The 17,045-nt window shown below is 37.7% G+C and overlaps 1 protein-coding gene across 1 annotated transcript; it reads right to left on the bottom strand.

Moving 5' to 3' along the window:
* Positions 1–634: 634 nt before the first annotated feature.
* On the bottom strand, positions 635–12,760 carry MMP27 (matrix metallopeptidase 27). The gene is made up of 10 exons (XM_045818243.1): positions 12,659–12,760; positions 11,577–11,815; positions 10,313–10,461; positions 10,093–10,221; positions 5,723–5,884; positions 5,423–5,543; positions 3,337–3,467; positions 2,475–2,634; positions 1,820–1,923; positions 635–876 (listed from the first exon to the last, which is right to left on the bottom strand). Exons 1-10 carry the CDS (start codon positions 12,758–12,760, stop codon positions 635–637), a joined length of 1,539 nt encoding a protein of 512 aa, XP_045674199.1.
* Between the last annotated feature and the right edge of the window lie 4,285 nt (positions 12,761–17,045).

Here is a 17,045-nt window from a genome sequence, read left to right as displayed (position 1 = left end):
CAAATACATGGTATAACAAAAGAGGGCAAGAAATTTTACCTATAAGTTTAGGTTTAGGTAACCCATATATCTCAAATACAGGGAGGAAATCTCTACATTTCTTGTATATTAGAGAAGTGGGCAAAAATTTGATTTCAAACTCTTTAAGGAATGGTTAAATGCATTGGCTTATGCTTGGGCAGTTAGAGGAAATACTACCTTCTTACTCCTACTAGTTCCTTAACTGTTGGAGGATCACCTCTAGTGTAACACTTTTGCCTTTCTGTAGGCTTTCATTTCTGGCTTTGGGAGGTGGAATAATCTATTTGGTTGGTGAATTAGGGAGTAGAAACTGGGCATATGCTAAAGATTGGTTTAATAAATATCTTCAGTGTTTAGTTATTGTAAGACAAATAGCATATTTCTCCAAGTCTACAAGTATAAAATAGGCTTAAAGTACAGTGAAAATTTTGTTTATATATAGTAACTTCCTGTAAAAAGAATCAGGCATCTCAAAATGGCTATTAAATCTTTATCCAATAGATATTTACTACTAGGACTGGCAACCTGATGTTAAATAATTGTTTTAATCTACTTTGAAACAGGATTTAGATTAAAAGAACCTCTTGAGGTTTTTTTTAGGTCTATGAATTTATTAATAACTGTAGATTTTTTTCAACATATGAACAATACTGAAAATAAGCAACTTTAAATTCTTATGATAAACTCTCTCTACTCCTCTTGAATGTACTTTTTCCTCACTGGTATTAATATCAGATGATGAATTTAATGGTTGTTTACATTGAAACCAAGTATTGATTTTCATCACTCGGGTAATGTTCTTTGCCTTAGGATCATATTCAAATTGCTTTGATCTGCGGAAGAAGTAGAAGAATCCTAGAGAGAGAGAGAATCATGATTAGTTATCTTGCACAACTATATAATGGTTCCTTACTTTTTAATTTTATGAATGCAGAATAAAATAATTGAACATTATACAGAGTAAAGAAATGTATAATTGTATATATTTTACTTTATCACTATCTCATAAGAAATATAATTATTTTTATTCCCCTGAGGAAGGAGGTAAGATATGAAACATGAATTTCAAAGGGCTCACTACCTACCTTTCCAGCCAGACTGTGGTTATGCCAGAGATTTTCAAACTTTGTGTTAACAGTATATCTCAGGGAAGAAGAAGGCCTCTATGGGTATGGACTTGGGGCTTTTATTCTCATTTCTTTAGATCTGTTTCACTTTATCTATTTTAGGGGTTGTGATTCTGTGTTAGACATCATTGGAATAAAAGATTGTGTCACTCAAAAACATTTTTAGACTTCTGTTTACTCCATGGTCTAGGTCATTGTCTTTGAAGATAATAGTAGCTGGACTAGTACATTAAATTGCCTGAGGTTCTTTTAAGACTAGATTCCTGAATATCAGCCACAGTACCACTGCCTCAGAAAGTCGGAAGAATTTGTAGTTTCACACACAAACCCTATGCTGCATATATTAAACTATATACCTTATAGTTTGAGAATCACTGTTCAGTTTATGAGCTTAATCATTTTCATGCTTAAAATTTTGGGGGGTGTCTCAGATCAATGATAAGTAAAATGAATTTTGGTACTGTTCACATAGACTGGAAATGGTATAACAGAAAACATAATTCAGGATTTACTGATTCATTGTGTGATGATGCCTACAGGGTTAAAGTTTATTATTATATATATTCAAGGGTAGTAAAATTATGTTAAAATTGCAACCTTTAAGTTTTTGTGCTGTCTTTAACTACCACTAAAGTTTTCTGAATATCCTGAGTTCAGGCCTTGATGCTTACCTTTATGCTGGAAAGCAGCATCGACTCGGAGACCAATTCCTGGGAAGTATTTTACTAGCCTCCGAGGGAACCCTTTGTCCATGGTTTGGGTCACTTCATCATACCTGGACACATGGATATGAAAATTTGTGGAGAATCTTTGTTTTGGGGGGCTTAATTTATCTACTGCCCAACTTGAAGTCAGGCAGCTATGTGGAGAAAAGAGGCTAGTGGAAAAAACTAATTGCACCAATAATAAGAAATGTTACAAAGATTATGTTTGGTTGAATCATTTACCGAGCCTTGAAACAAGAATTAATGGGAGGAAACGTTACATCATTTGTCAGAGTGATGGTGTCTTGAGGAAGTGTTAAAATTAGGTCTTAGCTTGAAGCTTTCATAGATTTTGATTCAATATTTTTGTGTTGCCAGCAAGTTGGTTGACATCACCAGCTTTATGATTTTATATTATTTTTATTTTTTAAGTGGGAGAAAGATCTTTGGACTCGCCAAAACATTCTTTTGTTTGATGAATGTCATCCACCTGAAACTGCCTTCAACATAATTCACTTTAAGAAAACTATAGGTTAGTTTTGTTTTTGTCTATGCTAAAGTGAGGCTATGTGAATATTTTTCTCCAGAATAAAGTGAAGGGATCAATTGTCTGCAACTTTACCTCCAGCACCAAATGCCCACAAAGAAGTAGGTTTTTCTTGCATTGTGGTCACAGAAAGCTGCATCAATTTTCTTCACATATCTTGGAAAGCCAAGCATATAGATGGATTTGGGGTGATCTGGTAAAACAGCATATCCTCTGACCATCCAGAAACTGTCATCTAGGAGGAGAGAGGGTGATTATCTTATGATGCCTAGTTCCTTTCAAATTCAATGCTTAGAATTTAGTGATCTTATATTTCCATTTATTTTAACCACTTTCTTTAGCTGCTTGTATCATTAATATTACACAAATAATATACCTATAGTTAAAAGAATGCGTACCCATGTCAGCTGTTTTCACTGTACTGGTTGCCTTTCTAACTCTGACAAAACAGTCAGGGTGTTTGGACATGATCTCCTAAATTTCAGCACTCAAGTGTTCTCAATGGCAAGTAATCTGATGAAATCCTTGTAAAAAATAAGGTTGCTAGATTAAATTTAAGGTACTAGTTAAATTTGAATTTCAAGTAAACAATGATGAATTTTGGGATATAAATATATCTGAAAATACTGCAATACATACATTAAAATTATTTGTCATATACTTGAAACTCAAAGTATCCTGTGTTTTTATTTGCCAAACTTGGCAACCTTAGTAAAAATTGAATATAGAAAAGACATGGATTACCCTTACTTGGTAGAAAAAAGAATTGTATTTTAATTTGTCATACCAATTTATGCAGATTTTTAAAAGCTTGTGTGAAATTGCAATAGTGTTTATCTCCACAGCAACAGAGAATCCCTAGATAGTTATTCTTTGTGACAGAAACCTAAGTTCATGCATTCACAGGGGGTAGGGGAGTCACTATGGGAAAACTTACCTTTAAAAAACAGAATCTTATCTTTAGGGTTCTCATATGCAGCTTGAATATCAGCTGGCAGAGATGGCCAGAATGATGAGATTAATTCAAATTCAACATTACTGATATCACAATAGATCCTCCATAGGTGCCTGTGTTAAATAAAAAAAAAACTTAATAAACACAGAATATGTATGAGGTCTGCCCAGAAACTATCCAGCCGTGAACTATGGAAGAAGATATAAGACACAAGAAACACTGTACATATGATGAACAATGTACAATCACTGAACAATGATGCCTCACTCCCCTCCAAAGTGGGCACGTTGGGGTCTCACACAGTTCTTCCAATCACCATCAGCTCCCCTGTCATATTTCCCTGAATCTCATCAACAGTCTGAAATTTCTTCCCTTTCAAAGGTGATTTTAGTTTTGAGAAAAGCTGGAAGTCACACAGCACCAAATCTGGGCCATAGGGGGACTGAGTCACTTAGGTGATTTGATGTTTTGCCAAAAATCTCTGCAAGAGACATAATGCATAAATGGGTGCATTGTTGGGATGAAGCTGCCAATCACCAGTTCCTGTGGCTGCGGCCTTCTGAATCATCCCATAGTTTCCGTGGAGGAATGTTCAAGCTTAACACAAAATTTGGTGGAGATCTGTTGCTCTACTGGCTTAGAATGAATGCGACAGCCACACAGTCTACATACTCACTCAACAGTGTCTACTGCCTCCACCGACTAGTACAGTGAAGTAGTCACTGTTCACACATGCGCTTTGCAGTCCACTCTTCTTGGCTGTCAGGTCCCATTGATGTTGTGCAGTCCATTCTCGTTATATTAACAATGGCTGGACTTTTTCCGGGTAGTTAACATATATAAATGTCAATGAAAACATTGTAAACTGAGGCTTATATTTATCTAATGGGTTATTTTCCTCAAATAGTTTAGAGCATTAATACAATGTACCTCAGTAAATTTAAGTGGTTGTGAATTCAGTTCTTCAGTTCCACCCTTTAGACTACCAAGGTCAGGACATGTTTTGTTCCCATTCTCTCAGGTACTTAGAGCATCAAACTACCCATGGAAATTTCATAAATAGTACTCAATGTTTTGGGGATCTTAATTCATCTACTACCTAACTTGGAGTGCTCAATGACCTGATTTTTTGCCAGAGGAGAAATACTCAACATTCTATGCCAACACCAAGCATTCTCAGAACTCTTTGGGGCTGATATTTGCTAGAGTGAAGAACTGTTATTATGAGCATGGCAAAATATTTCCACAGATTTTCCCTTCTGCAAAGTTCTGAATCTATGAATGAAACTTGAAAAATCCTTATATTTTATTTCCCTTCCCATGCTGACAAACCTCCCCTGACAAGTGGCCCTCACCTCTACTCTTAGGACCATGCCATTACAGTGCTATATATTCATGAGTGGAAGGAGTCTGATTTCAAATATTCTTTCCTTTTGTCCCTATGTCTTGTTAGATGGAGTACGTCTTGATAATTTGTCATAAAAACATGGTCATGGTATATATAACTGACATAGCATGCTGCAATTTAAGTCCAATAAATTATACATGGTAAAAGAAGAAATTTCCTGCTACAGTTAACACTACTGATGTGACATTAAGGAATGGTCTGCTGATGTGTGTTTAATGTCAGGCCTCTTCGGTAGGAGAAAGGCCTAATTTTTATAATTTTATGATTTGCAGGGTGTAGTCTAACTATGGCCACTTTCAAGCTATCAAATTGATGTGAACTGGTTTACAAAATTCCTGAAAATTTAACAATTGGATCTTGAAATGGTATAAGTCAGCTCCAATGCACCACTGGTTTGGTGTATTATTTTATCCAAAAAGTCACTTAAAGTTGACTTTCAGTGGAAATTTAAAAATTTGCTTTAAGATATTTAAAAATCAATTTATCAAATAAGTAAGAGATATATGCTCATAGCAAAACATTCAAACAGTATGAGCAGTTATAAAATGAAAAAGAAAAGGCACATGTTCTCACCATCCTCATGATTCCCTCTCTATCCCTAAATCTCTTGAAACGAAAAGTCTTCATAGGAAGTTAAGGTATTTAAGGGAATGGGTTTACCTGCCTTTAAAGAACATAACTTCTCTGCGGAAAGTGGTGATAGCATCAAAAGTCAAATCAGGGTCACAGGCATGGGGTACAGTAGGTCCCTTTGGCTTAGCAGGTGCCTTTGGTAGACCTCCTTTGGTGAGAAAAGAAATACCACAGTGAATTAAGAAGGCTTGTGGAAATACCTGCAGAAGGATCCTACCCAAGTGAATATTTTCTTCATGATAGTATTTCAAGAAGTGATTTTCTCAACTTCCTTCCAGAAACTTTCCTATTTAGTTCACATATGTTCAGATTTATGATGTTGCTCACCATAGATGGACTGGATTCCATTGATATCATCCTGAGAAAGTGAGAATTTGCTAGGATCCAGGGAGACATAATTTGGGAACATCAAAGCTGTTTGATCATTGGAGTGAGAGAGCCCCAGTGCATGACCAAATTCATGAGCAGCCACAAGGAATAAGTTGAATCCTTAACAAAAACAGGGAGAACGGGTATACATGAGTCACTCAGTGGGAGAATGGTTACATCTGAGATTATGAATTAACTAAAGGGAAAGAAGAAAAGGCTTGCCATGCAGCAGATAATTATTGTAACATATGCATCATCACTTATATGGGAAATATTTCAACACTAATCAGTGGCATTAGTCATATCATGGAGAACTATAACCCAGAGTAAGCAAATGGTAGAAAACAGTGTCTCAGAAATGGATAGTATTAAAAAAAGTTGAAGTTGCTAGCTTTGGTTGTTGCTAGGCTATGCAGTATGTGATATTTCTTCTATTTATATTCTTCAGAGGTTCTCCATTGGCTATGGGATAAAGCCCAAATACCTTAAGATAGCCTTTCGTAACCTAGTTCCTGCATTTTTTTCTAGGCCCGTATTTTATTTTTATATTCAATGAACTAACTGTTCAATCAGTTGCATTTCTCACTGATGCCATGTTTTTTTCTAAGCTTAATGTCTTAATATCGCCATCCCTTCTGCTTAGAATGTCACCTCTTCCACCCCCTTTTAACCTAGTTATCCTACTTATTCCTTAGGAATTCCCTCTGGAGTCATGTCCTTCATGAGACTTCCTTTATTTGACTAGTTCCTATCCAGTTTGAGTAAAATGCACCTTTCTGGGTTTCCATAGACTCAGTGCCTACTTGTATCATAGCACATTAAGGGACTGCATTTGTCTATTTCTTTTACCAAGCTGTGTAACTTTCAGTAAAGTGAATATGTCTTAACCATCTTTTATTCCTAGTGACTGCTAATCTTCTTATCAATAGTGGGCACTTACTAATGGTTGCTAGATATCCAGGTATTTATTTGGATGACAGAATGGTTAGATGCACTTCTTATATAAGACCATAGCACCCCATACTTCCCTTCCCCATACCAGGAGTCTTACTATGCATGGTGGAATTGTCTTTTTAGTTCTCTGTCTGTCATTAGTACTTAAGGTTCTAAATATTAGAGACTGTTCTTGGACTCGCAACTAAGCCTAGGGATCCTAAAGAGAAGGCTGAGACTTTCATGGCGGAGACTTGTTCAGTATCTTTGCACAAAACAAACATGGAATGGCAAAGGACTATTGCATGGTCTTTCACACTTTTCTGCTCTTGACTTTCCCTTGTCTGGCTGGTAATATCACTGGGTGTGCTTTTGGACAAGGGATGAGACAAATGACTCTGAAAAAATAATTAAAACTCAGGTCATCTAAATGAAGCCCAAACCTTTATCCTTTCCTTCAAGATCCTCCCTAATCTGAATTCTATTCACCATTTAGCCTTCTCTTCCACTGCAATTCTAATACTTCAGTTGGTTGGATTATACTGTCCAGAACACTCTTTACTCCCCTGTGCCTTCTGAATTCCTGCTTAGCCTTCAGGTCTCAGATTGGGTGTCACTTCCTCCTCCGACCTCTTTACCTGTATTTGGGTGGGATTTATTTGATGTGCTTCTATTACATTTCCATAGTTTCCTTTATCCCAGTGTTGATCATACTGATTTGAATTGCCATTTGTTAGTGTGTTCCCCCTAGATAGTTAACCCCTGGGGGTCAAGCTCTGTGTCTTATACACTATTGTGTACTCCATTTCTATCACAGGGCCTGGGTCAGGGAGGATATTGAGTAAAGGAATGTTGAATAACTTCACTTACCAAATAATTGTAGAGCATCTATCATGTGCTGAAAATGTTATAGGGCACAAGATAACATGTCTGTCTTGGAAGTGTGACTAGATAAATCTTGCTTTATACATTGGTACCTTTGTGAATATTTTTTTCTGTGCCTGGAAATCACTCTAATCATCATTATCATCAATACTAATAATCACCAACGTGATCATCAATGTCACACACCTTTTGAATGCCCACTATGTACAAATGCTTAGCAGGGTGTTTTATTACAGGTACTTGTGTCATCTTTCAGCAGGAATGGTATTATTAGCCTTATTTTACAGATAAAGAAATAGAGTGTAAGAAACTTAGCTAATTTGCCCAGGTCCCTCAGATAGTAAATTGGAAGCCCTGAAAGAAACCAAGGTCTGTCAAGCCACAAACTGTTGCTCTTTCCACACCACAAACACTGTGCACTGGTATCACCTCAAAGGACTGCTTCAGTTGTTCAGTGCATGTGTGTGTGTGTGTGTAGCACATACACATTCACATATGGGCCTCACTTTGGGATAATCTTGGGAAAATCTCTGTACGAGCTCAAACCCTTCGGCTATCACCATGCGATGACTTGTACCTCCCTTAGGAAGCAGTGGGATTGGCAGATGACGATCATCTATTGCTCTTAAGCAAGTTACACTAAGACTTTTGTGCCCTTTCCACAGAGAGAGCCTGCATATTCCAATAAAGGAGGTAATAATGTATCATATATAATTGCCAAATGTTCTATTAAAACCTCCCAATGTGATTGGAGATCACATTTGCTTGAGGTATTTTGCCTGTCTGTTTTTATTAGAGAACTGGAAGACATTTTCCTTTTTATATCAGTGAGCTAAGAGTCATATAATTGGGTGTTGTTGGGGACTACAATTTACACCTTGAGAAAAATAATAAAGCAGTTAGAAGATAACCCATTTAAGTACTGTTTCTTGGTTATACACCAGAACTTGGTGGAGGGCTGTATTCATTCTCTGCCTTGCTCAAGCAAATTTTGCCAACTTGGTGCTCAGAACTCTCTGGACTTTTTAATAATCGACCCCAGACATCTCTCTTGGCAGAGGGCTTATAGTAATATCAGTAATGTAATTACTACTCAATATTGAATTTAATAGAGATGAAAGGATAGTGAAATCTTTGACTAATCTCTACCTCTAGATACAAAAAAGTAAATCCTGACCAAGCAGAGAGGCATCCTGATCTTGACAAGTACTAGAATATTTCCTTTAACTTCCTGATTGACCATATCCACACTGCCTTTGGGCCAAGTCCAGAGAAATGTTGGGGCATGTCTCAGCAGAAAATATATAACAAACATGATCCATTCAACTCCTCTGTTATTTGTGATGGTGACACCCTACTTCCTTCTTGCTCTTGTCTGTGATGCTAACCTATGTGGCAATGACAGCAACCAACTCCAGACTTCCCCTGGTTCCTGAGGTCCAGCCAAGTACTGACTTATTTACCCACCTTGTTCACTAACACTTGGAAGAACAATTGCATCACATGTTCATACATAACAGTGGGAGGCCATGAACCATATTGAGTCATTGGCTTTCAGTTTTGCAGACACTGTGAAATGGGCATACAAACTATCTGCAGTTACTTGCTCAGGACTGAACTGTGGCCTGTATACCAGCCACCAGCAAAGCCACAGCCTCTGCTTTCCTAGGACTCTGGACACCAGATACCAGACCCAAGATGACTGTTTCCAATGTTAAAAAAAAGAAGAGAGTGGGGAGAACCTGGGTGTCTACCGAGCTCCTTTGTTTGATGCATATACTTTTCGTGTAGTAAAGTCCTGCTATTTTATTGAAAAAGTACAATAATAAAATATGTGTTATTTTAGTGCCAGGTAGGCCCTTTAAGAGAAATGAAATCAACCAGTTGGTCTGAAAAAATGGATCAAATATAAAGATTAGGGTCCAATTCCTTAGCATATGGGCAAGAGTTAGAAGAGGAAGTTCATGCTTGTAAATAGACCTTCTACAGGCCATGAACTCACACACCATTCTTCAGTCACTAACTCAAAATTACCACCTCCCTAGAAGCCTCTTGCAATCCTCACCCACAGATGACTTCTACCATTGGTACAGCACACACCATGTTCTGCCTTGTAGGGTTGTATATGTGTCTAGGCCTTATATACCACACAAGATCATGAACCTCTGAAGGACTGGAACTTCTCTAGTACAACCCCGTGGTTCCTACAACACCTTGCATAATTCCAGGCACGTAGTGAAACTTCAGGCATTGTGGGTATATGAACAAAAATGAGTAAGTGAAGAATGTTCTGATCATAACATGATTAGCAACTTTATGACAGTGTTGTGTGGATAAGACTCTGAATTTTACAAGCAATTGTCTGAACAGATACTGAACACTTTCATTAGTCATCTTAGATTATGGAAAATTGTGAGGAAGTTGGTCAGTAAAAGGCAACTAATTTCAAAGATATCCTTTTCAAATACGCTTTAAACTATGATTTTGTTCATAAAGAATATTGGGCTCACCTGCTCCATCCTTGGTCCAGTTTTCATCCTCATCAAAGTGAGTGTCTCCACCCAGACCCAGACCAGGAGGAAAAGCATGGCCAAGGACTCCCAATGGGCCATCAAAATAACGAGGACACCAGCCATGGACTAAGACACAAGTCATACGGGGGAAAGGTCAACTTCTTCAAAGACTTTGAGGTGAAAATAGCCTTATTTTTTCCTCTATTTTAAACTTTACCTCGGGTCCTAAATGCAATCATAATGTCGGCAATCCCCTTGGAAATCTTGGTGAATGTGAGTGGAGTAACTTTGCTCCACACTTCTAAACCTTTTTGGATAGCCTCATCCACATCAGCTCGTGCCATATCTGGAGTGTAGTTCACAATTCTTAAAAATTAACAAAAAATCAGTTGGTTCAGTTGGTAGTTATACATGCATGCATGTACACATATTACAAAATCAAAACAATTTCTATCTAATGAATCATATGATGCATTAACTTTTCGTATGGTGCTATACTTACATTTGTATAATACTTTACTATTTAAATAAAGTACTTTTAAAATTCTCTCATCTGTCCTATTAATCAGATAGTATATAACACTTTAATAAATGAGGCTCATAGAGGTTAAATGACTTCCCTAGGATTACATCCTAAGCAGGAAAGCATTAATCTCATGTACGTATTTGCTGTGTATATGACTGTGTTATAAATGTTCTAAAAAATTCATATTTTATCAAATGGTTTGTGGAAATCAATCTTAGGCATGCGTCATATGGTAAGAGTCTCAACTGAGGGTCATAAAGAATTAGTTACTCAGAAAAAGATTTTCCTTTTTTTTTATATTACCTATCTTGGTAGTCCTATTTTTATCTTAATCCCTAAGACTCAATAAGATGAGGAAAGAGCTTTCAGAAAGACATTTTAGGGCCAGCCAGGAGGGGACTAGAGTGAAGGTCCAGTCACCGACTCTATCTTAGCTCATAGGAACACTTCATCCTCTTCCTGCCCACAAGCCAGCCCTTTCTTTAAGATGTCTGGAGACAAACTCCAAACTTCACTCTGGGGTCTATCTGAAATTTGACAACTTCACACACATCTTTAAGGTCTTCCCATTTTCCCTTGAGCACACTTTGTACTTTCAAGCACCTGCAATCAGCTGGCAGTGCTTCTGGTCCTGAGCTTATATTGAGGTGGCAGAGGCTAGAGGCTTTAGAGCATACCTTTAGAGGCTTTAGAGGCTTTAGAGCCAGTCTGCTGGCAAGAACTATGTAACCTTGTCTATGGGGAAGAAACTTCTGTTTCAGTTTCTCTGTGTTCAAGATGGTAATAACGGTGGTGGTTGAACCACAGTTTGTTGGGAGGATGAATAAATCAAATATATGAAGTGCCCATGCACATAGGAAGTATGTGGTAAAATAAACTATTATTATTTTTGTTTTTTTGGGATTATGTTCATGTTCCTTGGGATTAAAGGGAAATAAGTTGACAGAAGTATTACCTGTATGTGAGGTTGTATTTCCACCACCCAGGGAGAGTGTAGCCATACTGACCCACATCAGGAACCCCACACCTGGGTGTCTTCATGATCTCAAGAGTGTTTGAATCCAGCTTTCCAGTCACTGTCAATCCAAAAAATGCTTGCATTTCCCGAATTTTGCCATCTATGTGACTCCTGTTCATGTCTTGAACAAGATGACTCCCTTCTATTTCGAGAGAGTAGAACTGGTTGAGGTATGCCTGACCAAAAAGACAAAAAAAAAAAAAAGGCACGGACTACAGGAGAGCAAATTTACATCTCAGAATAAAAGAAAATCATGTGAAATCCTTTTTGGCAGTGGAGAAGGAGGAAGAAAATAAATAATGAGGATAAGGACAGAGCAAGGGAGAAAGGAAAAAAAGAAGGAATCAAAGAGGAAAGAAAAGAATCAGCCTTGTTTTTCAATTTCCAAGAACTAGTTGAGCTATGCGTCACCAGAATTGGCCAAACCCTGCAGCCCTTAAAACTCCAAATCTCCACAAAGAAAATCGAGTTTCTTATATGTGTTAAATGGTCACATAGTTTGCATATTTTTACTATTACGTTCATTTTGGTGTTTCCTTGAAACAAATTCTAGAAATATTGGTGATTAATCATTTTGCAAATGTAATTATTTATCCAAGTGTGGCAAACTAACTAGACTGATTTTTAGAGGGAGTCTCCAAAGCAATGAATGTATTTTTTATACATACAGCGATGAGGGGATCCAAACTGTAGTAGGATCCTCCTGGCTGGTCTTAAAAGATCTACTTTTATGTAGATCTCCATTTTTTTGCAAGTCTGCCTCCTTTCTCCTCTCACTAGCTCTTCACTTGCTATTGCTTATAGTTATAGTAAATCCTGTCTTCCCCACCACCAGAAGCTCACTCTCCACCTCTCATACAGTTCTTTGATGTCCTTAGAGCAAGGGAAATGAAAAGGAGCTCCTTCTCACAAGAGAATTCAGGACTCTTGTAGGAATTCGCTGTCATTTTAGGTCCCAAGACAATCAATAAAATGATTTTTTTATAGATAGTCATTAATAACATTTATTGAACAAGTACCTGAGCCAGGTGCATGTCTTCTTCATCTTCCATCTTTTGGTCTGTAGGAAATGTGTAAGAAAAAGTTATTAAGAGCAAAAAAAGAAGCAGAAGGTTCTTCATTCCTCTCTCTCTTCAGTTGAATCCTGGTTCTGTTTACAAAGAATTTGGAAAATAATAGTGAAACGTGGCATGAATTGGCTTGTATCATCATTTAATTAATAACAGAAAAAGGACATTTGCCATGAAGTATGTCATGAAATGATTATCTTCTTAGGTTGAATTGATTTTGCAATCAGGATCTGCAATTGTTTAGTAAACAGAGCCATTGTTCATTATTGAATTAAATATAATATAAAGTCAGCCTGCAAGTCACTTTTGTCCTTGGAAAGCTGGAGGTTTTCCTATCCATAAACTCTGGAGAGTTTATAAAATAAGTTTTTGAATGAAACTGCAAAAATCTTGGGTAGCATGGTATCATGAAAAGGTAGTTGAATCAGGAATTGGATTACCCTAATCAGCTGGGGTAAACACCAAATGTTTATTGAGCACCTACTGTTTGTCTATCACTGTAAATGCAAGTGTGAATGATACCATTGCAATCTTGGTGGAGAATTCAGACATATACAGAAACTAAAGCCAGACAAAATGAAGGAAAGTGGCAAATGCCCAGTGAAGATTCTAAAGACTTGATAAGAGCCAAAGGGTAGGCAGATCACTGCTGATGGGTGTGACCTTGAGTGTTTAAGCTGATGGGACTTGCAGTGGGTCATGAAAAACAGGCAGGATTTTGATTGCACAGAGGAAGGGAGAAGACATAGAATGGAGGCAGGCAGCACAGTGAAAATTAGTTGTAGGAAATTTGGCCTGGCTGGACCAATTATATGTGCTGATAGCCATAGTAGATGGGATGGAGGGTCTAAGAAAGGGTGTAAAAAATGAACATTTAGAATATTTATTATTTAATCTTTATATTTGATTGTGAATATATCTGGCTATAGAACTGCAGGCTAAAATAAATTTCCCTAAGAACTTTGAAGGTACTGTTCCATTGTTTCCTACAATCTAGTGTTGTTATCAAGAAGTCTTTTATTCTGATTCTTGATATTTTTCTTCTGAAAAATTTTAGAAATATCTTTACCTAGATATTCTGAAATTTCATAATGATGTGTCTTAATATGGGTCTTTTTGCATTAGCATTGCTGGGAAGTAAGTAGGCCCTTTCACTATGAAACTTCAATTCAAGGGAACTTTCTTATATTATTTCTTTGATACTTCCCACCCATTTTCCTCTTTCTCTTTCAGGAATATATATCTCTTGGACCTCTGGATTTAATCTGTGTTTCTAATATATCCTTTACTACTTTACATCAACGTTACTTTCCACCTCACCTGCTAAGTTTCTTATTTTAGCCATATTCTTAAATTCCAAGAACTCCTTCTAGTTTCTGAGCATCATTTCATTTATTTATTTTATTTTTTGCGCTTCAGTGTGTTTGGATGTAAAATAGGCAAATGGGCCTTATTTTGGGGGAATGTTAAGTATACATTTTTAGTTTATTTTAACATTTTATTTTGCTCCCTGATTGTCTGTATTTCTTCAAAGTTTCTTTTTGGCATCTTTTTTCCACATTAGAAGCTTTTCTTTTTTTTTTTTTTCTCAAATGCTTGGAGATGCTGTGTTGTGAAATCTGTTTAAGAACGAGAGGTAAGAAGCTGATGGGAAGCTTTGTATATGTGGGCAGGGCTTGTCAATTGATGTCCTTTACTGCCTGGAAGTGGTGTGGGTTCCAGACATTTCATGTGATGTATTAGTTGGGATGAGATTTGGTTGAGTACAATAGAAAAACCCAAAATAACAGATGATTAAAACAATTAAAATTTATTTCTCTCTCACATAGGAGAAGTTCAGATGTGGTTGTCCAAAGCTTATATGGCAACTACACATCCTCAGGGATGTAGTCAACATCTGTCTTGCTACAACCATCACTCTGAGTACAGCTTTGTGTAGCTCACTTTGCTCTGACAAAGTCCAACCTTAAGCTCATACTGGATATTCTTCTGCTTTCTTCCCAAGGCATTGAGATGGCATGGACCTGAAAGGTCAGTGCTTAAGAGCCACGCAGTGGGGAAAGGAACCAAAAGATGAACATTCCTGCCTTCTCTCCACTGGAGATTTGAACATTTGATTCATGTTCTGCAGGCATCTCAGGCAGTGCAGATGAAATTGAGCCCCAGTTGCTGTAACAAAAACCTGGTAACACACACTGGTATTGGCATTTGTTCCTTCTCTGTTTTAGTCTCTTTGCTACAACACTTTGCTTCTTTGGATCACATAAAATAACTGCACTAAGGTATTAGGCTTTGCTTTTGAAAAAACTCTAAAATAAACATTAATCTTAGTGTATAAATTCTAAGCTTAGGTTCTTACCTCACTTGTACCCACATGAAACTTTAATGTAACAGCCAGAAAATACCTTATGTTGTCAAGAAAAGAACCTAAAAAAGAATATTTTTAAAAAATTCCTTATATACCTCATATTTGCATTCACTTCCTATGACTATAAAATATGGTTAAAGAAATAATATACACTCATTCTTGTCTAAAAAATGTATATAAGAAGGCTTGGAACTTCTGGTCAAGATGGCAGCATAGGCCAACATGGCTCGCCTCCTCACACAACCACATCAAAATTACAACTATGCTATAGAACAACCATCATTCAGAATAGTCAGAAATTGAGCTTAATGGAAGTCTTACAACTATGGAATTAAAGAAGAATGTAACTACAGAATTAAAAAAGAAACCACATCAAGACTAATAGGAGAGGCAGAGACATGGAACCAGCTTGTTCCACATCCTCATATGGCAGCTAAAAATCAGGAGGGACACTACAGGAGCAAGAGGTCCCAGCACCATACCAGGCCCCCTAGCCCAGGGCTGCAGTGCCAGGAAGAGAAGTTCTCATAATTTCTGGGTATAGAAACCAGTGGGAATTCAGGCTATGGAAGACAGAAACTACTGGAGTCTTAAGAAGCTCCTCCTAAAGGGCTCATGCACATACTTACTCAGACTCACTTCCTCTGAGCTCTAGCATGGGGTAGCAGATCAAAAAGCATCAGAGATATACAGGGAAGAATTATATGTCTGGCATCAGGGCAAGAGCTGGGGGGGCAGCTTTCTCCCAGACGGAGGTGCTGGCAGAGGCCATTGTTTGTTTTCTGAGCCCTCCCTCCAAAGGGCCACAGAGGTGGCATGTGGGTGCCATATCTGAGACCTCATCAACCTGACTCACATTGTTTGCCCTGATGATTCCCTAATGCCCAGCCCAACCCAACTTTTGGACCTACCCAAGCTCTTTCTGGGGGCTTTTCCATATGAATGGCTTATTTTGACCCATGTTTCAGATCTTTCTAAATTCTCTCAAATAAGCAGCATCTGGCTTCAGTGAGTCCCATACCACTTGATAAGTTGCCCCAGGCTCAGCACTAGCAGTAGCCAGCATTGGTTCATAACTTGGCCTTGCCTGGGCACCACCAGGCCCAGCACAAGTAGCAACCATCTTTGCATTGTTTTGTAGCTTATGCTCTGTGCCCTTAGACAGAACACAGCTGGTGACTGACTTTAAATGTGCCAATAGTAATCATCATTCAACTACAACAAGAGGGTGTATACGGCACACACAGTGGGTGCACCCTGAGTACCCCACTTGGGTGAGAGAGGAGGCTGTGCCACTGGGCCCTACAGGACATGTATTACATTAGGCCACTCTACCAGGCCTGGGAGGTATAGCCACTCTACCTAATACATAGAAACAAACACAAGGAGGCTGCCAAAATGAGGAGGCAAAAAAAATGGCTCAAATGAAAGAATGGAAAGAAGCTTCAGAAAAAAAAACTAAACAAAATAGAGACAAGCAATCTACTAGATGCAGAGTTCAAAACACTGGTTATAAGGATGCTCAAGGAACTTAGTGAGAACCTCAACAGCATAAAAAAAATACAGTCATAAATGAAGGATACACTATTTGAAATAAAGAACAATTTACAGGGAATTAACAGTAGAGTGGATGAGCCAAGAATTAAATCAGTGGTGTAAAGGAAATGGTGTATAAGGAAGTAAAAAATAACCAATCAGAGCATCAAGAAAAAGAAGAAACCAAAAAATGAGGATAGTGTAAGGTGCTTCTGGGACAACTTCAAGCATGCCAACATTCACATTATAGGGTTGCTGGAAGAGGAGAGAGATAAAGAAAATGGAAACCTGTTTGAAAAAGTAGTGAAAGAAAACTTCCCTAACTTGGTGAAGAATTAGGCACACAAGTTCAGGAAGTGCAGAGAGTCCCAAACAAGATGAACCCAAAGAGGCCCACACTAAGACACATTATAATTAAAATGTCAAAGGTTA

This window comes from Phyllostomus hastatus, unplaced genomic scaffold, assembly GCF_019186645.2.
Source record: "Phyllostomus hastatus isolate PE091 unplaced genomic scaffold, TTU_PhHast_1.1 phas_scaffold_317, whole genome shotgun sequence".
Taxonomy (NCBI): Eukaryota; Metazoa; Chordata; class Mammalia; order Chiroptera; family Phyllostomidae; genus Phyllostomus; species Phyllostomus hastatus.
Note: the sequence above shows the minus strand (reverse complement) of the source record. Positions and strands in the feature narration are given on the sequence as shown.